The 24,511-nt window shown below is 48.2% G+C and overlaps 1 protein-coding gene across 13 annotated transcripts in view; it reads right to left on the bottom strand.

Moving 5' to 3' along the window:
- Dlg5 (Discs large 5) overlaps positions 1 to 24,511 on the bottom strand; it is a 365,892-nt gene that overhangs the window by 160,087 nt on the left and 181,294 nt on the right. The window contains exon 1 of one of the 13 annotated variants that reach the window (XM_045751452.2): positions 10,423 to 11,893. The exons of 11 other annotated variants lie outside the window; for them this stretch is intronic. In XM_045751452.2, the coding sequence (XP_045607408.2) occupies positions 10,423 to 11,265 (843 nt within the window). In that variant the 5' untranslated portion in view covers positions 11,266 to 11,893. Of the gene's footprint in view, positions 1 to 10,422; positions 11,894 to 24,511 lie in introns of those variants that run through there. One more of the 13 variants, XM_045751453.2, reaches the window with a different exon arrangement.

The following is a 24,511-nucleotide window of genomic DNA, read 5'->3' on the forward strand; positions in this document are numbered from 1 at the left end:
TAACTAAGGTAAGAAAGCGAGATGAGAGGTGAGGAACAGATAAATCGATTAACAGGTAAGAATAAGATGAAAGGTAAGAATTTATTGAGTAAGAAGAAGGTAATAATAAGGGTTACAAAAAGGCGTAAGAATAATTAAAGTGTTAAGAAAAGGAGTAAGAATAAGAGAAAGGAGCAAGTGTTAAGTCAGGTCACGTTTGTTAAGAAGGTTGGGGCACTTGAGTATGTACTGTGGCAAGGGAAGAGCCAACAGCAACAACGCCAGGACTCAGGTTCATGTTGGGTGTGTTGTGTATCACACCAAATTGGACAAGACGGCGTCTGTGAAGTGTACAGGCTGGAAAGAATTTATGTATACATATCCATACACATTTATGTATACACATACATAGACCAAAGAACCGAAGCACAATCCCCCGCAAGCACAACTAGGTGTGTATAACACAAATATATATCAAGTCTATGTGTCACAAGTGATTCAACAAGAGGCTCAGAACAGTCACTATACAAGGCACTTTACATCTATGGTGAGTCACACAGTTACTAGGTCTTGCTCCACACCCACCCAACTGGGCGGCAGCTTTACAGTCATGTGCTCCACACCCACCCAACTGGGCGGCAGCTTTACAGTCATGTGCTCCACACCCACCCAACTGGGCGGCAGCTTTACAGTCATGTGCTCCACACCCACCCAACTGGGCGGCAGCTTTACAGTCATGTGCTCCACACCCACCCAACTGGGCGGCAGCTTTACAGTCATGTGCTCCACACCCACCCAACTGGGCGGCAGCTTTACAGTCATGTACTCCACACCCACCCAACTGGGCGGCAGCTTTACAGTCATGTACAGGCTGCACCTACAGTAAGCAAATTTGGGATACTTGGCTAAGATCCCTGGCAGCAGTACATCATTATGAATAAAGCACACATCTTAATTAAACAACATTGATGGTGTTATCTCTGAATTCCGCTATTTTTTCACATGCCTTTAAATAATGACGCAATGTAAACAGTTCTGCTGACAGTTTACATGTAGTCAAGTCTACATCAGCAGATGTTACAAACTCCCAGAGGTACTTGTAGCCGAGCCTAAGTCTAGCAGTGGTAACATCTAGAAGTCTGCTAACATTATTGGATGACCCATAGACGTGCGGTTCTTCCTGCATAATAGAATGATGATAGATGGAGGAACTGGTGTGAATTTCACGTTGCGTAAAGTCTAGTAGATTTTAATGATGTTCCCCGAATACTACTGCCCTCAGGCTGCTCAAAGGCAGTCCAAGATGGTAATCAATTTCCTGTTTACGAGCAAAAGTCTTGGCTAACTCATCAGTGCTATCATCATTCGGAGACCAATATGGGAAGGACCCCCAGGAGAGAAACTCTGACGCCATCAGTGACTATTTCATTATATCAGCTGGTCAACACAACACCACCTCCCCCCCCCAGCTGGTCACACAATGTTAATCATCATGCTTCTAAAACTAACTTGTCAGAAGCTCCGTATCCCCGGCCAGCTGTCGTAAACAGTCTTACCTAACAGGCACACTTAATATCAATTCCTGCCGCAACTCCACTAAATGCTGCAAGCACCAGTGAGGGTCGGGCGGGGTGGAGCAGTGTTTCTCAGCGGGCAGAGTGCGGCCCGCGCCTGGCCCACGCTCCCCTGGCCCACATTACTCTCCTCTCACCTCATCTCCCTACTTACCTATCACTGACTGCGAGAAAGGGAGGTCTAGCTCTTTATGTCCCACCAGCTACCTTTGTAGTACACATCTGGTTATAATTCAACTATTCTGACGTTTGAATTGTCTGCCGGATCTGAATCTTAAAGTCGTGGAAAGAGGTGGCTTACACAACTTGTTCTTTCAGTGTATTCCACCTGTTGATTACCTGTACACGATATGAGTATTTCCTTTCAGTTCTTCCAGCTTTTACTTTAAAAGAGACTGTCCTTGCCTCTTGTTTATTCCCCTCAGTACCTTCTATGTTGTGATCATATCCCTATTTTTTGTCATCTAGAGTTGAGACCTGGTTCCAATAATGTCCCCTCACATCTTAACCCTCTTAGCCCTGGCGCCACTCTGCTATGTCCATTCCACTACCTTCCTATGTAGCTGTGTCTTAGTGGATTTTTACGTGTAGACAAAAATCCAGTTTGTCTTTCACGAGAAACATAAAAAGAGTAAATAATGTGCAAGTTGTGGGAAGCAAGAGACGAGGAGCCGCACAAGGAAGCCAGGTTAAGAATCAACGCCTGACTCTCACGCTTACACTGGCCCTTGACGAGACATAAAAAACACGGAGGCGGCTGATTATTAGTGATGTATGTGCCGGGATGGCCAGCGGGGAGTGGAGGAAGAGGCTCCTAACTTCCGGTGCATGAACCACCACCATCACCCCCTCCCTCCCTCCCACCCTCATGAACACCACCATCACCCCCTCCCTCCCCCCTCTCCCCACCCCCTGCATCATGCACCTCCAGCATCCACCCACTCTCACCTCCTCACCTCTCCCAACACCCTCATGCTCCACCAGCACCCCCTCCACACTCTTGCACACCACCACCCTCATACACTCACATCGGCATGCTCCTCCACCCCCCCCCCTACACACATGAAAGGCAGGTGTTGAAGCTGGAGAAGCAAGCAGGGATAACATTACACTGGGCAAGGGACCATCTACCCTAAAGGACCAAACAGTCAGATGAGGCTTCAAGTTGGAGGAAGGTAACAAGTGGAGTTCCCTAAGGGTCGGTCCTGGGATCCCTGCTGTTCCTAATTTATGTGAACGACCTAACCGAAGGAGTGAGCTCGCACATATCAATGTTTGTGGACGACGCTAAGTTAACGAGGCATGTAAAACCCAGGAGGATTGCTGGAGTTTACACGATGACCTTCACAAACTCCAGAAGCGGACAAACAATTTGTTGCCAGAATTCAATCCCAACAACAGTAAACAATGAAGATGTGAAAGGGAGAGAGAAAGAAGGTATGCGCACCCTCACAGTGTTCAAGAGAGAACTGGATAAGCCCCTCCAAAGGATACCTGATCAACCAGGCTGTGACTCATACGTCAGGCTGCGATCAGCCGCGTCCAACAGCCTGGTTGACCAGTCCAGCAACCAGGAGGCCTGGTCGACGACCGGGCCGCGAGGACGCTAAGCCCCGGAAGCACCTCAAGGTAACCATACAGAGAAGGCAACTACAGGAGAAGGAAGGAGAAGAGGATTTGGGACTGGATATAATTCCAACACTAACTCTAGAGGGACACGTCAATAGAGGTAACACCAGTAACATGAAGTACACTGGCAAACATTAGACGTCGTTTAGAACGTAGATGCTCTTCACTGCAATCTACACCCTCTGCTAGACTAATATTGGAATATGCAACATAGACATGGCATCCACACCTCGTGAAGCATAAAATAAAAACTAAAAAATAGAAAGTTTTCCAAAACGATTAATGCCGGAGCTAAGAAGTCTGAACTATGAGCATAGCTTATAAGGGGTATTAGATCTTAACTCTGGAGGAGTGAAGACACAGATGGGACATGATTCCAGTATACAGGATACCGAGGGGAAGTAATACGATGGACAAGAACAGCCTCTTTAAAGTGACTAAGAGTAGGACGAGAGGACACAAGTGGAAGCTGGAAACGCAAATGAGTCCAAGAAATATAAGGAAATACTCGTACCTTATATGGATGGTCAACGAGTGGAATGACTAGAAAAAAGGTGTGGAAGCCACCTCTTTCCACAACTTTAAAGCAAGATTTGACAAAGCATTTGAACGTCAGAATATTTAAATTATAACACAACAAGTACAACAAGGCTGGCGGGAGGGGCAGAGAGAGCTGGACCTCGCTCACACGTAGTCACTGATAAGTGCTGATGGAACGTGTACACACACACACACACACACACACACACACACACTGAAAGGGAACAGCCTACCTGTAACTATTCGAGAAAGAGACCTGGAAGTGGACGAAACACCTAATCTAACTCCTGAGGCACATATAAATAGGATAACGACAGCAGCGTACTCTACACTGGCAAAAGTTAGAACATCATTCAAAAACCTAAGTGAGGAGGCTTTTAGGACGCTTTACACTGCCTACACTGCCTTTACACTGCCTCATCATGGAGTCCCCTACCTGAAGAAATACATAAGGAAACTGGAAAAGGCTCGGAAGTTTGCGACGAGGCTTGTCCCAGCGTTACGAGGGACCGCCTGAAGGAACTAAACCTTACGACACAAGAAAAAAGAAGGGAGTGGGGGGGATATGATAGAAACATATACAATACTCGGGAGATTGACAGTGGAAATAGATTAAATGTTCACACGTAATATTAACAAAACGAGGAGACATGGGTGGAAGTTGGAAACTCAGACGAGTCACAGAGATGTTAGGAAGTATTCTCTTAGTGTGAGAGTAGTGAAAAAATGGAATGCACTTAAGGAGCAGGTTGTGGAAGCAAACTATTCATAATTTTAAAACTAGATATGATAGGTAAATAGGACAGGCGTCATTGCTATAAACAACCAGTGGCTAGAAAGGCGGGATCCAAGAGTCAATGGATCGAGGTGTAAAGTATTTGTGTTGTACTTGTGGGGTTTAGGGTTAATAAATTATAGTAAAGTAAATGTTAACTGGAGTTTCCATCACCCTTTAGTGAGGAGGGTTAGGTGATCTACGCCAGACGATAGATAATTTTTGGTATTACCTTTGTTTGCTGGGAACTGTTTCCCTGGGGGCCGGACCTTTCCTAACCCCACTGGATGGAACTCCCTTACCTTGATTTTAACCCAACAGAGCACCCACTTTGTAACAAAGTTAGATAAAGATAAACTGTTTAACACGGGTGGTACGCGAACAAGGGGACACAGGTGGAAACTGAGTACCCAAATGAGCTATAGGGACGTTAGAAAGAACCTTTTCAGTGTCAAAGCAGTTAACAGATGGAATGCATTAGGCAGTGATGTGGTGGAGGCTGACTCCATACACAGTTTCAAATGTAGATATGATAGAGCCCAGTAGGCTCAGGAATCTGTACACCAGTTGATTGACAGTTGAGAGGCGGGACCAAAGAGCAGAGCTCAACCCCCGCAAGAGCAACTAGGTGAATACACGAGGCTGGGGAGCCTGACGGCGGAGTGGACAGCGCTCGGTATTCGTAATTCTAGGGTTCGGGGATCGATACCCGGCGATGGCGGAAACAAATGGACATAGTTTCTTTTACCCTGATGGTTCTGTTCATCTAGCAGTAAATAGGTACCTGGGAGTTAGACAGCTGCTACGATATGCTTCTTGAGTGTGTGTGTGTGTGGGGAGGGGATCAGTTGATTGAGAGTTGGGAGGCTTAATATGTACTTAATATAAGTTGAGCTCTAAAGAGCCATAGCTCAACCCCCGCAAGCACAAGTAAGCAAGTACAACTAGGTGAGAACACTCACAGCCACGTGTTCCAGCACTGTTCCAGCACTGCTCCAGCACTGTTCCAGCACTGTTCCAGCACTGTTCCAGCACTGTTCCAGCACTGTTCCAGCACTGTTCCACAAGCAGGAGACGCAGGTGGAACCCAAACACCATAACTAAGCCACAGATACATTAGATTAGATTCAACTTGTTCAATGTCAAAATAACAAACAAATAAAAGACTGAAGAATTACAATACACTCAAATATTAAGAACCTTTGCAGGTGTAGAGCTTTGACTAGGCGCAATGAGGGTATGGCAGTATAGGCGGGCAGGTGTAGCACAGGTGTGGGCCCGAGGCGGCGCGCCCCACACACCTGTACAACGTTACACCAAACTGCCCCCTGTACCCCCTGTGGATGACGGTACAAGCTCAGCACACACCTTTAAGACGCGGCTCAATAACTGTTATAACAGTAAGCATTGTGTGATGATGGGGACGGTGGCCAGTCTACACGCTAACCTAACTCGCTCTACGCCTCCAAAGGCGTAGATGTTTACATTGGTAGGTACGGGCTCACCATAGCCCGTGCTACTTGGAACTTTGTTCCAGGTAGCGAATCTTTAACAACAACAACATCTACGCCTCAACATAAACAATACTGTATGCAGGCGATGAGTCACAATAACGTGGCTAAAGTTGACTTGAGAATGATGCAGGACGGACCGAAACGTCGTCGTCCCTTCACCTTCTAGTGTGTGGTCTGGTCAACATCAGCAATACTGGCGCCACAATGTTTCCACTCTAATACCAAACCCCAAAAATAAATTAATAATACTAGAGCTAATAGTTAAGTCTTATTAATCTTAGGTTTTCGTAATGTTTATGACTAGGCATACTTACTGTTTACTGGTATAATTGTTACACTACTAATACAGGCTTCCATATAACAAGCAGCCACAGGTGCTTGGCTACTTTGCCTTCTGGTTACCTTTTCTTGGTTCCAGGATCAATGTCCCTCGGCCCGGTCTCTGACTAGGCCTCCTGGTTGGTGGTCTGATCAACCAAGCTGTTAGAAGCCGTTGCTCGCAGTCTGACGAATGAATCACAGCCCTGTTAACCTGCTATCGTATGGAGGAGTTTGTCTAGTTGTCTTCTGAAGACCGTGAGAGGTGGGCCAGGTATGCCGCCTTGTCTTAGAGGGAGAGTGTTAGAAGGTCTTGGTCCCCTCATGTTGATACAATTGTCTCACCAGTTTACTCACAAGGAGTGGCGCCGTCTCCGTTGTTTTAAATGCATCAAGGGATAACACTTAAGGCGTCGTCTCCAAATTATATTTAGTGCCCGTAAGTTTTTTTTCAAATCTTGATGAAGAGTTGCAGGCAGCTGGGCCTGGTGCGGAAAACATGGAAATGGTGTCTATGGCTACTTCAAAGTCCACTAGGGTTAGGGCAACATCTGATATATGATTTGATGCTGATATCACACTCATGAAGAATTCGTTTGAATTATCGATCTTCAGTGCGTTTAAAGGTTCAGTGAAAACAGTCCTACTATATCCACAAGATTGTAACTTTTTGTTGAATTATCTGAATGTCTCTTGCAATTTGTCAACATACCTAGTCATAAAAGTATGTGTGTGTACGTCTGGTAACATACTACTTGTGTAAAGGAAGAAATGTCTATGTTTATCTCTCAGAATGTTCGGTAATATGTTTATTGTTTGTGATGTTTCTATATATGTATGAACATGATGTACTGAATGGGGTGAGACTAGCTTGCGCTACCTCATACCTTTGTGTGTATTTTACCTCAATAAACTTATTTCAATTTCAATTTTAAACATATCCTTAGAATTAAAAAAAATTGCTGATAACTGCATCACCCTTGCACAAGGGCCCAATACTAGATGAGGTTTTTGTTTGAGATTTTGCATGGACGTTATCTTGAGATGCTTTCGGGGCTTTAGTGTCCCCGCGGCCCGGTCCTCGACCAGGCCTCCACCCCCAGGAAGCAGCCCGTGACAGCTGACTAACACCCAGGTACCTATTTTACTGCTAGGTAACAGGGGCATAGGGTGAAAGAAACTCTGCCCATTGTTTCTCGCCGGCACCCGGGATCGAACCCGGGACCACAGGATCACAAGTCAACCGTGCTGTCCGCTCGGCCGACCGGCTCCCTTCGGGTTCCTCTCTATTTCATCGAGGACTTTTGTTCACTGTCTCTCCTGGATTTGTTGATTCTTGTAGCTTTAGCTCGATTGTTTCTACTTCACTACACAGCCTTCCGCGTCGTTCTTGTGAGAGAGCGGGGCGCTCCTGTAGATGGTTTTCTTCGCCTATTGAGAGAACGTCGATCTCCTTCCAATTGTCATTTTGTTATCTTTTTCCTTAGTGGTGCGTGGGGCTCTAACATGTCTAGTGGTACTGTGTCTGTTCTCTCCAGGCACTGGTGTAGTCTACTATTGTCTGGCTGCTGCTACCAGCTTATGGCGTCCCGGTTGATTAATTCCCACCTAATGAGTTTATTATTAAAACAGAATTTGCAAAAAATAAATCCTCTTTTTGGATTTGATACTGACTGCACATCTCTACTGCCCATATCTGACTGTACTTCGGTAAGGTTGTGATCCGAGTAACATGTATGTGCAATCATTATGTTGCTAATCAATTCATCATTGTTTGTAAAAATAAGGTCAAGGCTGGTTTCTTTTCTAGTTGGTTCCACTGTTTGCTGGTATAAATCTGTGACTCATCCGGAAGAGGTCATTTGCGTGTGACGACTGTTCATTCTGACGATTTCCTGGGATTACCTCTAATATAACGGCACTGTCTTAACTCTCTCAGAACATACGGACACATTATCAGGTTTTCTAAGCAGTATTTTATTTCATTACATTATATGGTCTTTAAACTGCTGAGGCCATCTGGCGACTATATACCGGGACAATATACAGGCTATGCAAGCTAAGGTTGGCACGGTGTTCCCTTCAACTGTTGTGTGTGGCTTCCACTACACATAAGGGGCCTAATTGGCCGACCCATCACAGTGCTCAAGACAGAACTTGACAAGTACCTCCAAAGGATACCTGATCAACCAGGCTGTGAGTCAGTCATACGACAGGCTGCGAGCAGCCGCGTCCAACAGTCTGGTTGACCAGTCCAGCAACGAGGAGGCCTGGTCGACGACCGGGCCGTGAGGACGCTGAGCCCCGAAATCATCGCAAGGTAACCTCAAGGTGAGGTAGGCTTCTCATACATAGTGTTCCCTTCAACTGTTGTGTATCCTATACATTATTATACACTGTACACTTGAGCAGCACCGTGTGTGTAACAGTGGTTCACATGACGACACAAAACAATGACCATATTTTGGTAATTATAGTCTTGTTTTATGACCACTGTCTTGATGAAATTCAAATATAACCCATAATTGCCCAAGCGTTCCGTAATACAGACTGTGTGTACTATAGTCGACTGAAATGTAAAATATATTTCTTATAAGAAGTTATTAAATCTTGGCAATATTAATTTAGGTATATTGGTATATACGTAACTGGTATATTAGGTATATAATTGTCCTTGTTATTAACCAAACAACCACTTCGAAAGAATATATGACAAAAAATATCTGGTTAGTTTCTATGTTACAGGAACAATATTTATCTATAAAATAGAATGTGTGTGATTGGTGGCCGGACGCTGAGCGCTAGTCTCGTTAAACGTGACCTGAAGGTTGACTAGTGGTTGATGGGGTGGTCTGAGTGGGAGCCGGGGTGGACCCTTATCATCCACTCTATACCAACCTTCCAAAGTAACCAAATTCTATCTTAAGATTCATCCAGGACGGTGAAGAAGGAAGGTGGAGAAGGAGAGGGAAGGTTGTAGATGAGAACCCCAGCGCTGGCCCGTAGTCATGATGGGTACAGTCGTCATTACAGTATTAGAACATAAGAACAAAGGTAACTGCAGAAGGCCTATTGGCCCATACGAGGCAGCTCCTATCTATAACCACCCAATCCCACTCACTATTCATTATTTACCTATTCATGCTAAGGAAACAGAGGTGCCAAAAAAATATTAGAAGGTTTTCCTTTGCCGAGTGATAGACGGTTGGAACCAGCTAAGTGAGGTGGTGGTGGAGGCCAAAACCGTCAGTAGTTTCAAAGTGTTATACGCCTGAGTATTTTTTATTATTATTTTTTTCTACCACAGACGTGGCCACACATTTACAATGCTAACCAGCATATATACATTTTCTTCTGTTCTCCAGGGACAGGGTGAGAGATGTTTTAAACATATAGTTCAAGGGTTTATTGAACAATCAAACACAGAAGGTGATTCGGTGCTTTTAAAATGCTAAGCTAACCTTCATACGTAAATACATAGATACACAGATTTAAGAGTTACATCACATACATACATTGTATAATTGATACATTACATGGTCAATCTTGGGTACAAGTCCAATATATCATCAAGTGAGAGTACTGGGAGGACGGGACACCACGAGCGTAACACACACACACACAGATATAGATTTCTATAGATATTAGAAAGAAGTTTTTTAGTGTCATAGTGTCAGAGTGATTGACAAATGGAATGCATTAGGCAGTGGTGGAGGCTGACTCCATACACAGTTTCAAGTGTAGATATGATACAGCCCAGTAGGCTCAGGAACCTGTACACCAGTTGATTGACAGCTGTGAGGCGGGACCAAAGAGCCAAAGCATGCACAACTAGGTGTGTACAACTAGATGAGTACATTACTTCTTCCCTCAATATGACTCATTGCATGTACCTTTGGAAAATTTGGAACACATGTGAAATATTCGAACAGGTCTGCAATCGTATTTGAAGGAACCCTGGAGGATGACGAGCCTCCAATAGACCGGAACATTACAACAGCCTCTTGATACGGGTAAGACAATACAAATGCTTTCACAAATGTGTTGTGCACTAGATTACCCGCTATGGCTCTGGTGTCAGTGAGTAGCTCACCGTGTGTGGCGGCGGTGGAGTGGTGGAGGGCCACTTGTGGCGTCTTGCCAGCGCCCTCACTGCTCCCAGGGCTGCTCTAGGCTGCCTCTTCATGCTCCGCCCAGCCGCCCGCAGCTTCTCCTGCACCACTATACTGCCCTTGGCCACAAGATGGGCTCCCGCCGCCGCCACCCGCTCCCGGGGGCAACCCTCGCCTTCACTCATTGTACCGTGCGAGGACGCCACACCGTGCGAGGACGCCACACCGTGCGAGGGAGCCACACCGTGCGAGGGAGCCACACCGTGCGAGGACGCCACACCGTGCGAGGACGCCACACCGTGCGAGGACGCCACACCGTGCGAGGGCGCCACACCGTGTGAGGACGCCACACCGTGCGAGGACGCCACACCGTGCGAGGACGCCACACCGTGTGAGGACGCCACACCGTGCGAAGGCGCCACACCGTGCGAAGGCGCCACACCGTGCGAAGGCGCCACACCGTGCGAGGGAGCCACACCGTGCGAGGGCGCCACACCGTGCGAGGGCGCCACACCGTGTGAGGACGCCACACCGTGTGAGGACGACCCACCGTGCGAGGACGACCCACCGTGCGAGGACGACCCACCTTGTGAGGGTAGCACATCTTGTGACGGCGCAACACTGTGTGACGGTACTAAGCGACGCCTGAGGGCGGCGAGGGTGGGTCGGGACATCTTCCTGGGTAGCTTGGCCAGCAGGGGCCTCAGGTGCTGCGAGGCGCCCCTGGTCACGCCCGCCACACGCCCATACCCACGTCCTCCAGCCTCCACCAACCTGGAACACGCCCGTGCCGCCCGTACTTGCAGCTTGCCGGTGCCGCCCATGACGGCGGTGGGCGGGCTGCAGCCAGGGTTGGAGGTGCTCGGCACAAGTGCCACCGTCACACTGGCAGGAGCGGGCACGCTGCTGCTATGAAGGGCAGGGTAGTGGGTATACGTGGGCACTGGCGGTAGCTGCCAGCACACTAGCACTCTCCAGGGCAGGTGCTGTCTGTGCGAGGGGCACGCTGGCACTGTGGAGGGTAGTGAGGGGCACGCTGGCACTGTGGAGGGTAGTGAGGGGCACGCTGGCACTGTGGAGGGTAGTGAGGGGCACGCTGGCACTGTGGAGGGTAGTGAGGGGCACGCTGGCACTGTGGAGGGTAGCGGGAGGGAGACTGGCACTGTCGAGGGTAGTGAGGGGCACACTGGCACTGTGGAGGGTAGCGGGAGGGAGACTGGCACTGTGGAGGCGGTGAACACTGCCGTCCGCGGCCAGCAGGGAGGTGCGTCTTGCTAGGCTGCCACACTAGCAGTCCTGCCTCACCCTTACACCCTGGCCAAGCCTCTCGTACCACCACCACCACTTGTGTGAGGATGTGTTGTGTCAGGTGGGTGTAGTTGTGTGCCATGTGAGCTGCCACATGTGCTCCCCAACCACCTCCAACACTTCCCCTCCACCCAACTCATACCATAAACGGCCACATGTAGGTTCCTCCACCAAGCACAACAACAACAGTGCCGCACCCCCACAACTCTCCTACACTACCCACAGCACGTGCACACCCTGCGCCACACCCATGCCCCCACCACCGCCCACATCTCCCCCGCAACACATTTCAACACCCTCCTCAATCATACTAACACGTACTGGAGGAGGGCGGGGGCGTGCCCAGGGAGGCCGTGGTGAGGCACGGTGGGTGAGGCACGGCAGGGGTACAGCCGTGCTGGACGCAGTGAAGCAAGCCGTCACCATGTGCACCTGTGCCCGGGGTCGAGAGTTCTACTGATCTGGTGAAACATGATCAGTAAGGCTGTTGCTTGCAGCGCTCAGCAGACTCACATAACATTCACAACCAGCCTGACCAGCCACATCATCCTGTACCTTGAAGACTTCAACCTTTGTGGCGACATTATTGTTATCTGTGGCCAGGCGTCTCTCCAGTGGTGGACGTCACGTCTACACTACTGACCAGTGGTGGACGTCACGTCTACACTACTGACCAGTGGTGGACGTCACGTCTACACTACTGACCAGTGGTGGACGTCACGTCTACACTACTGACCAGTGGTGGACGTCACGTCTTCACTACTGACCAGTGGTGGACGTCACGTCTACACTACTGACCAGTGGTGGACGTCACGTCTACACTACTGACCAGTGGTGGACGACACGTCTACACTACTGACCAGTGGTGGACGTCACGTCTACACTACTGACCAGTGGTGGACGTCACGTCTACACTACTGACCAGTGGTGGACGTCACGTCTACACTACTGACCAGTGGTGGACGTCACGTCTACACTACTGACCAGTGGTGGACGTCACGTCTACACTACTGACCAGTGGTGGACGTCACGTCTACACTACTGACCAGTGGTGGACGTCACGTCTACACTACTGACCAGTGGTGGACGTCACGTCTACACTACTGACCAGTGGTGGACGTCACGTCTACACTACTGACCAGTGATGGACGTCACATCTTCACTACTGACCAGTGATGGACGTCACATCTTCACTACTGACCAGTGATGGACGTCACATCTTCACTACTGACCAGTGATGGACGTCACATCTTCACTACTGACGAGTGAAGGACGTCACATCTTCACTATATTCATCACTGTAGCCCTCTACCCTACACTCAACCTTCTACACTGTAGCCATCTCCATTACATAATGTCATCACCATTACAGGCCAGCCTAAAAAATCCGGATTATACAGTTTCAGACTCAATCCAGATTTTCCAATATGTGTAATTTTTTTGGCTATATACCACAACATTTTCGAGATATTTGTTATAGCATATGATACATTCTATGTATATTTAGACAAATCAATAGCTATAAGAGACAATGTTTGTTTGTCCTTATGCAGCCAGACGCTTGGGGCTAGGCTCTCAAAACTTTGCGGGGTGAGTGGTCTGAGTTACGGGCAATACATAGGGTGGTCGGGGGTTGAGCCTCATGTTCCCCTTTTGCATTAAATGGCAAATTCCACTAATTTTCAACATCACTAAATAGATAATTCTAACCCAAGATTCATCTAGCATATTAAATGTTAGTTAGGACGGAAGGTGGTGAAAGTAATATCTGGAAAATAGGAATAGAGGAGGAATAGTAAAGTTACAGTACAATTGAAACAGACAAATTGGGGGACCTACGACAAGCCGCCGACTTCCTGTCCTCGTCGAGACCAATAGTGCTAATGGCCCCCTCAGGTGAATTCTGGTAAATTCAGGATAAATGAGAGGAGGGAAGACTAGAAGAGGGGTAGGGGGGGGGGTAGGGTGTGTGTAGGGAGAGACCCGGACACAGCCGGATACCCCCCCCCCCCCTCCTGGTACTAAATATAACAATTACATAATACTGTCAAGCATCCTTGTCTTTATTATTTAATATTTTAATAATTGAACACATGTCTTCTGCATGAGCGCTTTGAGAGTATATAGAACACAGTGATATGGCAAGCATGCAAACACTTAGGTTATAATTTGATGCCTTATTTATCATTTATTTGCTTCGTCTTCAGTATTTCATTTGACATGAATTGACATGGATTTATAATTAGCATTAGAGAGACGAAGGGCCATGGTAGGTACTGACGGAATTAGCAGCCGTTAGCTTCTGTGATATTTAATGTTTGGCAGTGTTTATTGACTTAACTACTGCCATATAATCTTTCCATGATCATTTGACTTTATCTTTTCATGAAAGACATTTATTACGAGTTATAGACACTGAGCTTACGGGGCTTACATGATGGACTCACTAACAGCTATATATCCGGATCCGGGTTGTGTAGTCGAGAAAACTTCAAATTCAAATGTTTATTCAGGTAAAGTACATACATACAAGAGGTTATACAAAAATTGATAGATTTATAGATAGAGCTAGTACATACAATGCCTAAAGCCACTATTACGCAAAGCGTTTCGGACAGGAAAAACATTAGACTAAAACTTAATACTAATTGAGATTAAAGTATAAAATGTGTTGAGAACAAATAAAAATAAAAATGTAAAAACTTGACTTGTGTACAGTTCATGTAAGGTTAGGAGTGCTCGAGAGGTGGAGAGTTTGACTTAAGTACGGTTTATGTAAGATTAGGATTGCTCCGGAGAAGTTCTGGTGTTCTGGTGTGGTCTTAGAAAGATTGATATTCGTAAACAGTTTGCCGAATCGCGACGTAACTGCCAAGAATACGACAAGAAAGAAGCGTTTCTTAAGTATTTGTGTAACTGTTTGATGAATCCGTCCCCTGATCAGAGACCGTGCCGCAGGGACGTTGATCCTCGGAACCAAGATAAGGTAACCGCAAAGTAAGGAATAATGGCCCATAACATGAAGGGTAAGGAATAGCTGACAAAATAGGGAGGTGAATTTTATACTAAACAGAGTGCGAATATCAAAGGCGCACATCTCTTCAACCTGCTGCCAACACATACATGTTGCTGGAACAACAGTGCAAGCAACATGACCAGTATAATAAATCCCACATTGCCTGAGGAAAATACAATGTCAAAGAAGAGAGTAAAAGGTATTCCGAAGACTTTACAGATTCTCCCTGAACATGTGTTGACTATTTTCTTCTACCATCCCTACTGTTTCTAGTTTTATATAATGTGATTTATTCATTTTATGACATTTATTTAGTTTACAGAAAATACATACAAGCAATCAGTGGTGGAAAACCTGCGCAGCTGTGCTAAGGTGAGGTGCGTGCCCAAAATACAGCCGACATTTGTTCACGGCTGTATTTTGAAACACGGACCGAGGCGTTGAAACAGAAAATTAAGTGCTCTTGCGTCTCTGGTTTGCCTAATGACTTCCTTCCCCACCTCCTTAAGTATTATTATTTACTCCAGTCCCTGTACTTATTAGTTTCCTGGGTCGGGTCTCCCTGAAGGTGGCCGTCCCTCCACTCTCAGCTCTACTGTACGGTAGCCAGGTATCAGCCAAGGTAGATGCACACGTGTAGTCCCACAACCTGCGTACCATCCCTCCATGGCTGCAGGGTAACTTCATCTGGGTATTTGTGACTTGTCAGGTCTGCACATTTGAGGTTCCCTTTGTGCTGGACATTTATCATTAAGAGACATATGGCTACTACAGTCACTGACTGCTTCATGTCTAGCAAACTTTCCCAATGACTAACGACAGATGAACCCATGGCTACAGCATTAGTCTGCCGACATAGCCGCAGACACACCGGTGTTAGGAGGAGATAGGGGCGGCAAGGCGCAGGACAACCCAAACAGTACTTAGGGCCCGAGGGTCCAGGCAGGTGCCCAAAGCAGAATTAGGGATAGCCAACAGGCAGTCCCCAGCATGAAGAAGGGGGGGGGGGGCTTGCACAGCGAGGAGGAGTGCTTTGTTATTCTTGAAAGCTGCCTCCAGCATAGTTAAAGCAATAGTCTCCACTATGTGCATATGCCATTTGGTCTGTTTGCAGTCGTTAGGAGAGTTTAGTTGCGCTGCGGAGCCTGCCAGAGTGTCCCATTGGCTACCGTTTTAAGAGAATTTGGGATCACAAATTCCAGTGGAGTCTCTTAGGTACTCTGGTTGGATCTCATTCACTAATTCACTCGCAGAATATGAATGCAGGCAATAGTAACTGTGTCGCCTTGCGTATTCTCCCTCCCCCCCCCCCCTGAGACTAACTAGGAGCGCTCCTTGGTCTCACTGGTCATCTTTCAAGGAGAGGCTTAACATTAAGTAGGACGCTGGATACTCAATTTCCTGTAGAAAAGAACACAAAGAGTAACTTCATGGCTATTGATTTTAGAAGTATGTCATACTCTTACTCTATTTTGGGCTATCGAGAGAGCGCACACCTTGAGAAATAAGTAAGCCTGGGTGATGCCAAGCACCTTGTGAGGAGGACAGAGCCTCGTGAGCATTCAAAACACCTGTTCCTCCCTCCTCCTCCTCCTCAGGTCATTCAGCAGACCTTCCAGGAACACATCAATGGTATTCGAGCCCAACAGAAAGAACCCTTAGCAACTATAGGCACTGTTCTTAATCGCCAACTTTGCAACAATCTATATCACGAAAGTTTAAAATTTTCGTGGAAGCTTTCAATACAAGCTCAGCTTGTGCAGACGGCTTGGTGAGGTGCGGCCCACCACCAGCCTCACACACCACTGGTGAGGTGCGGGCCACCACCAGCCTCACACACCACTGGTGAGGTGCCACCACCAGCCTCACACACCACACAATCACTCGGGATGGCTCGACACAGGCAAGCGCTGAGACAGTAACACTCTCGAAATCGTCAACAGGTAAAAACAGGTAACGTATCTTCCATGTATTGATACATCTCTGGTGCTTGTGTCACGGGGGTCACGCCGAGTGCTTTAACAACCAGGTATTGTACCTGGTCAACCCCAAGTGTATAGTGCACCATCTCTCTCTACACCTGTTGTAGGTAACTCACTGCCATGAGAGGGCAGGGTGAGGCACGACGGACCAGGGTGAGGCATGAGAGGGCAGGGTGAGGCATGAGAGGGCAGGGTGAGGCACGGCAGGGCAGGGTGAGGCACGGCAGGGCCGGGTGAGGCACGGCAGGGCAGGGTGAGGCACGGCAGGGCAGGGTGAGGCACGGCAGGGCAGGGTGAGGCACGGCAGGGCAGGCGGGAAGAGGCAGCAGTAATAGATGGACGGGGAGGGGGAGGTGGGGGCGAGGCACCACTGAGGCTGGTGGCATGATTGCCTCAAGTAGTTGTGTTGAGTGAGGTGTTGCTTCACCTCAAGGTCCTCCCGCCCTCACGCACTTGGCCCCGCGCCCTCCGCCCTCCACCCTCCACCCTCTTGCCCCCGCGCCCTCCGCCCTCTTGCCCCGCGCCCTCCACCCTACACCCTCTTGCCCCGCGCCCTCCACCCTCTTGCCCCCGAGCCCTCCACCCCTACACCCACTTGCCCCCGCGCCCTGCTTGATGGAATTCTGGGAGTTGTTCTCCTCAATCCCGGCCCGAGGCCAGGCTTGACTTGTGAGAGTTTGGTCCACCAGGACGGTCTCCAGGGGCAGTAGCACTGCTGCTGGTGAGGACAGTCTCCAGGGACAGTAACACTGCTGCTGGTGAGGACAGTATCACCAATAATATTCTAAGACTCCTACATCGTGTACCCGGTAACCCATTATTAGAATTGTTTACTGCGAGTTATGTCACCTGGCAGGTGACATAGATCATGGACCACCAGTCTTACTGTACCTGTACCAAAGCCTGGCCAACCTGATGCTTTCCGTCCCATCTCACTGACCAGTTGCAGGTGTAAAACCTTTGAGAGCATGGTGCTTAATATTGTGAGTCATCGCCTGCACACGGTGCTTAATATTGTGAGTCATCGCCTGCACACGGTGCTTAATATTGTGAGTCATCGCCTGCACACGGTGCTTAATATTGTGAGTCATCGCCTGCACACGGTGCTTAATATTGTGAGTCATCGCCTGCACACGGTGCTTAATATTGTGAGTCATCGCCTGCACACGGTGCTTAATATTGTGAGTCATCGCCTGCACATGGTGCTTAATATTGTGAGTCATCGCCTGCACATGGTGCTTAATATTGTGAGTCATCGCCTGCACATGGTGCTTAATATTGTGAGTCATCGCCTGCACATGGTGCTTAATAGATTATTGTATAGAGTTAAAGAGCACATGTCACCTGACATCAATGGTTTCACACATGGTAAAAGTGTACACAACTGTATCACAACCTTTCTTACTGTTCATGGAGATAAAAGGCACAAGTACACAATATTTCTCGATTTAAAAAATGCCTTTGATATTGCTAATAGGGAAGTAATTATGTATGAATTAACGAGAATGAATATAGGTGGACAATTACAATTGATACGGGGCTATCTTACCAACCGGAAGTCCTCTGCACTGTTCCAAGGCTACAAGAGTGAAACTAAAGTAATGCAACTAGGCACCCCACAAGGAGGAGTACTTAGTCCTACCTTGTTTAATGTTCTAATTAATGCTTTACTAAAATCAATCCCAACTAGTCCGGCAAACATCACTATCAGCTATGCAGATGACATCCTTGTGCATACTAAAACCCACCGCGAAATGCAAACAGTCTTAAATTGTATACATACAGCTTGTGAGAGCATTGGTCTTGTAATCAACGCTGCTAAAACTAAGGTATTTAACAGACAAATTGGCAACCGCAAAAGTGGACCACGAAAACTAATGATTGATAACATACCAATAGACTATGTCTCTTCTTTCAAATACCTTGGTGTCTCTGTCCCTTGTACCTTAACTGCAGTCAATAAGTTACATCAACAATATAGAGACAGACTCAAGGCTCACAGAACTGTAGTGGGCTACAGACCTAAATACGGTGTTAATATTAGAATAGCAAAAATTATGAACTCAGCATATTTAAGGTCTCTGACAGACTATCATGTACCAGCTTCAGTAATCCTTTTTGCGGCGGTGGGTATGTGGGGAGCCGAGAGCTCGGTGAGCTCGGTGAGCTTGACTTGTGAGCCGAGGCCAGGCTCAAAAGTCAAGCCTGGCCTTTGGCCGGGCTTGGGGAGTGGAAGAACTCCCAGAACCCCATCAACCAGGTATCAACCAGATACCGCTCACAGGATGAGTATGGGGTGCACAATAAACTAGCCGCCTCCGGCGGCAACAATCAAATCAATAATATCCCCAGAAGCCAGGCTCGACTTGTGATAACTTGGTCCAACAGTATTGCTTGGAGCGGCCCGCAGGCCCACATGTCCACTACAACCTGGTTGGTCCGACACTTCTTGCAAGAACCTGTCCAAATGCCTCTTGAATACATCTACCTTCGTTCCGGCAATATTTCTAATGCTTGCTGTTAGGGTGTTGAACAGCTGTGGACGGCTGATGTTGAGACAGTGCTCTCTGTGTACCAGGTGCCAGGGAGTTACACAACAGTTGTGTGTTGTATCCTGGGGAAGGTCAGTAGTTTGCCTAGGGCGACCTCGCAGGCTTCCTGTCCCCAATAATGTGGAATGATAGCCCCCATAACCTGCAAGACTAACATTACTGCCGGTAAACACACTTATTCCCCCGCACTTGACTACTGAGATAATGCGACTCTCCCCCCCCCACACACCCAGCAACAACAACAACCCACACACCCACAACCCCCACACGCACATACAAAGTCACACAACACACCCCACCCTTACACACCACCCACACATGCCACCCATCACCACAACAACAAACACCCTACACCCACACCCACACACACAGGCCAACATAAGAACTTCTTAAGACCAACATAAAAACTGCCTTTATAAACTTGTGTAAGGAATCGTTCAGGACCCTGTATACCACTTATGTCAGACCAATCCTGGAATATGCAGCTCCAGCCTGGAGTCCATACCTAGTTAAACACAAGACAAAGTTAGAGAAGATTCAGCGGTATGCCACCAGACTCGTCCTGGAACTGAGAGGAATGAGCTACGAGGAAAGACTAAAGGAGCTGAACCTCACGTCCCTGGAAAATAGAAGAGTAAGGGGAGACATGATAACCACCTACAAAATTCTCAGGGGAATTGACAGGGTGCACGGGTGGGACACGAACAAGGGGACACAGGTGGAAACTTAGTACCCAGATGAGCCACAGAGACGTTAGAATTTGTTTTTTTCAGTGCCAGAGTAGTTAATAAATGGAATGCACTAGGAAGTGATGTGGTGGAGGCTGACTCCATACACAGTTTCAAGTGTAGATATGATAGAGCCCAGTAGGCTCAGGAACCTGTACACCAGTTGATTGACAGTTGAGAGGCGGGACCAAAGAGCCAGAGCTCAACCCCCGCAAGCACAATTAGGTGAGTACACAACAGTGGAAGCATTTGTGTCCACAAAATTACACACATCCGCTGCACATTGTGTGGTTGAGGCCGAGACCACGTGCTGTGTGACGGCGTCCTGCGGCCCTCACCAGCGTGAGGGTCATGCTCTGGCCCTCACCAGCCATGCTCTGGCTCTCACCAGCCATGCTCTGACCCTCACCAGCCATGCTCTGACCCTCACCAGCCATGCTCTGACCCTCACCAGCCATGCTCTGACCCTCACCAGCCATGCTCTGACCCTCACCAGCCATGCTCTGGCCCTCACCAGCCATGCTCTGGCCCTCACCAGTCATGCTCTGACCCTCACCAGCCATGCTCTGACCCTCACCAGCCATGCTCTGACCCTCACCAGCCATGCTCTGACCCTCACCAGCCATGCTCTGACCCTCACCAGCCATGCTCTGACCCTCACCAGCCATGCTCTGACCCTCACCAGCCATGCTCTGACCCTCACCAGCCATGCTCTGACCCTCACCAGCCATGCTCTGACCCTCACCAGCCATGCTCTGACCCTCACCAGCACTTGCATGTTCAACTTCCTGGTGATGCGGGTGTGCCTGCCAGCCCTCTGCTATAAACAGGAGCAGAGGTGCCCCATCTGAGATTACATGCCTGCCCTGCTGTACAGCAACCTGACACTCTCCTATTGTAGAGAGTTGGTCAAGGTGGTGAGGGACGGACTCACAAGGCCTCAACACACAAGACACATGCCACACCAATGATGGTAAAGACACTAGTGTTCTCTAGGATGGAATATTGGTGATAATTAACAGCCCATTCAAATCTGGAGAAATTGCTGACCAGGAGAACGTGCAATGGTATTTTACTGCACGAATCCATTCGATAAATCATTAAATTATTGGCCCTGCTTAAAATTTTTAAATCTGTTTTCTCTAGAACGCTGGCGATATACATAATAATTCACTGTTGACACATATTAGAAGGACTGGTTCAAAAACTGTACATGCAAATATCTGCTCATGAGACCAGGAGGTAAAGCAGGAAGTGCAGAGTAGCCCCGTTGAAAAGCAGAATTACAATAGGTACTCTAAAAGACAATTTCTGTCAACATTAAGGGGGCCCAAAAACGTTTCAACACATTTCCTCTACCACACGGGGCGCAATTAGTCGACCTCACGTGATGTTCAAAAGAGAACTAGATAAACAGCTCCAAAGGATGCCTGATCACACTGCTGCGAGTGGATGCGTTCACCACCACACCATTAACTAGGAGGCCTGGTCAGAGACCGGGCCGCGGGGACAATTAACCTGGTCAGAGACCGGGCCGCAGGGACAATTAACCTGGTCAGAGACCGGGCCGCAGGGACAATTAACCTGGTCAGAGACCGGGCCGCAGGGACAATTAACCTGGTCAGAGACCGGGCCGCGGGGTCAATTAACCTGGTCAGAGACCGGGCCGCAGGGACAATTAACCTGGTCAGAGACCGGGCCGCGGGGTCAATTAACCTGGTCAGAGACCGGGCCGCAGGGACAATTAACCTGGTCAGAGACCGGGCCGCAGGGACAATTAACCTGGTCAGAGACCGGGCCGCAGGGACAATTAACCTGGTCAGAGACCGGGCCGCAGGGACAATTAACCTGGTCAGAGACCGGGCCGCAGGGACAATTAACCTGGTCAGAGACCGGGCCGCGGGGTCAATTAACCTGGTCAGAGACCGGGCCGCAGGGACAATTAACCTGGTCAGAGACCGGGCCGCAGGGACAATTAACCTGGTCAGAGACCGGGCCGCAGGGTCAATTAACCTGGTCAGAGACCGGGCCGCAGGGACAATTAACCTGGTCAGAGACCGGGCCGCAGGGACAATTAACCTGGTCAGAGACCGGGCCGCGGGGTCAATTAACCTGGTCAGAGACCGGGCCGCGGGGTCAATTAACCTGGTCAGAGACCGGGCCGCGGGGACAATTAACCTAGTTCCAACCATTAACGAAGGCTGCTGGGGACTATTAACGAAGGATGGGCAAATAAAAAAATTGAAATCTAGTTTTAAAGGCATTTCAATATTTGGTTTTATAAAACTAAGAAACAAATGCCGTAAGTGTGGAACATGACAGAACTGACAGGGAGGACGACCTGGCCCCAGGTGCCACCCACCACCCGCTGGTGCCACCCACCACCCGCGGGTGTCACCCACCACCCGCTGGGGCCACCCACCACCCGCTGGTGCCACCCACCACCCGCGGGTGTCACCCACCACCCGCTGGGGCCACCCACCACCCGCTGGTGCCACCCACCACCCGCGGGTGCCACCCACCACCCGCAGGTGCCACCCACCGACCCAGCCTCCTGAGATGACTACTTATAGTCATCATTTGGTCCACAGTACAAGTATGTAGTGATGTACAGTCAGTAAACCAGTTTTCTACGTTTCACTTTACAGTCTGGAAAAACATAGCTAACAACCAAACTTGAACATTCTAAGGCCTCGTATATATAGGTACTATATTAGGCCTAAGGTAGCGTGTATTAGACCTGTGGAAGCTAGGAGAGGTTACGGTCCATATTTATGTTATTGTTGACAACGTCTTCTATTTGGGCAAGTTCAGTAATACATAATGTCAACTTTTGGTGGTCCATCACTACGTACCACACTACTACTACATACTACAAGCAGATATTAATAAAGTTTTCGACTGCACAGCAGAAAATAACATGATGTTTAACAGTGATAAATTCCAGGTACTCAGGTACGGCAAAAAATGAGGATCTGAAACATAATACAGGGTACAAAACACAATCGAATCTTCCCATAGTAGAAAAACAGCATGTCAAGGATTTGGGAATAATGATGTCCGACGACCTAACGTTTAGGGAGCATAACCAAGCAAATATTGCGGCAGCCTGAAAAATGATAGGATGGATTACGAGAACTTTCAAATCCAGGGATCCCACCACAATGGTTGTACTCTTCAAGTCACTTGTGTTGTCCCGTCTTGAGTACTGCTCAGTACTCAAGACGGGACAGTGTTGACTGATGTTACACTCTTGCTCCACTTCCCTCTACATCACCAGTCCCTGGCTCACTATTCCTGCCAATATTTTACCTAGTATCTCCAGTAAAGAAATTGGGTTGTAATTTCGTGTTTGAGTTGGTGGTTTACCCGGCATGGGAATTAATCTAATATTGGCGTTTTGAAGTAGGTGGGATAGTCCGGTTACAAGAGCTGCATTTAATATTCGCGTAAACTGATGCATTTCCGTCACTGGAAGTTTTTCTCAATACCCTTTTGCTTATTTTGGTAACTGCTTTCTGCTAACTTTTTAAGGGGAGCCGGTCGGCCGAGCGGACAGCACGCTGGACTTGTGATCTTGTGGTCCTGGGTTCTATCCCGGGCGCCGGCGAGAAACAATGGACAGTTTCTTTCACCCTATGCCCCTGTTACCTAGCAGTAAAATAGGTACCTGGGTGTTAGTCAGCTGTCACGGGCTGCTTCCTGGGGGTGGAGGCCTGGTCGAGGACCTGGCCGCGGGGACACTAAAGCCCCGAAATCATCTGAAGATAACTACGGATGTCACCATTATCACCTGGTTCACCAGGTGGTGTTAAGGTTTAGTGACTGTGTTGGGACGACAGTTGCAGCTCTCTTTTCCCACAAGATTAGTAATTTATCTCTCGGTATTGGGACAAAAAGTTGACATTTTATTCAGGGTTTATTTTGAATATATTTTCCCAATATTTTCTGAATTCTTGTCCTTGTTCTTAGTTTTCATAGAGCATGTTTCCTAAGATGTCTTCCTTGATGTAGGTGTCTCCTCGGCTGAGGTTCCCTGCAGGTTCCCCATAACGTTCCGGGGTGTCTATGATCTGTCTGAATATGGCTTATTAGATCACCTTATTTTCTGAAGTGTTCTGATTTTCCGAACACTTGCGGCTAATCTTGTAGTTCCCTCCACTCGTCTCTCCGGCCATTGTGTTGTGTGCAACACAATGGCGGGTGTACAACACAATGGCGGGTGTACAACACAATGGCGGGTGTGCAACACAATGGCGGGTGTACAACACAATGGCTGGTGTACAACACAATGGCTGGTGTACAACACAATGGCTGGTGTACAACACAATGACTGGTGTACAACACAATGGCGGGTGTACAACACAATGGCTGGTGTACAACACAATGGCTGGTGTACAACACAATGGCGGGTGTACAACACAATGGCTGGTGTACAACACAATGGCGGGTGTGCAACACAATGGCGGGTGTACAACACAATG

Source organism: Procambarus clarkii, chromosome 23 (assembly GCF_040958095.1).
Source record: "Procambarus clarkii isolate CNS0578487 chromosome 23, FALCON_Pclarkii_2.0, whole genome shotgun sequence".
Classification (NCBI taxonomy): domain Eukaryota; kingdom Metazoa; phylum Arthropoda; class Malacostraca; order Decapoda; family Cambaridae; genus Procambarus; species Procambarus clarkii.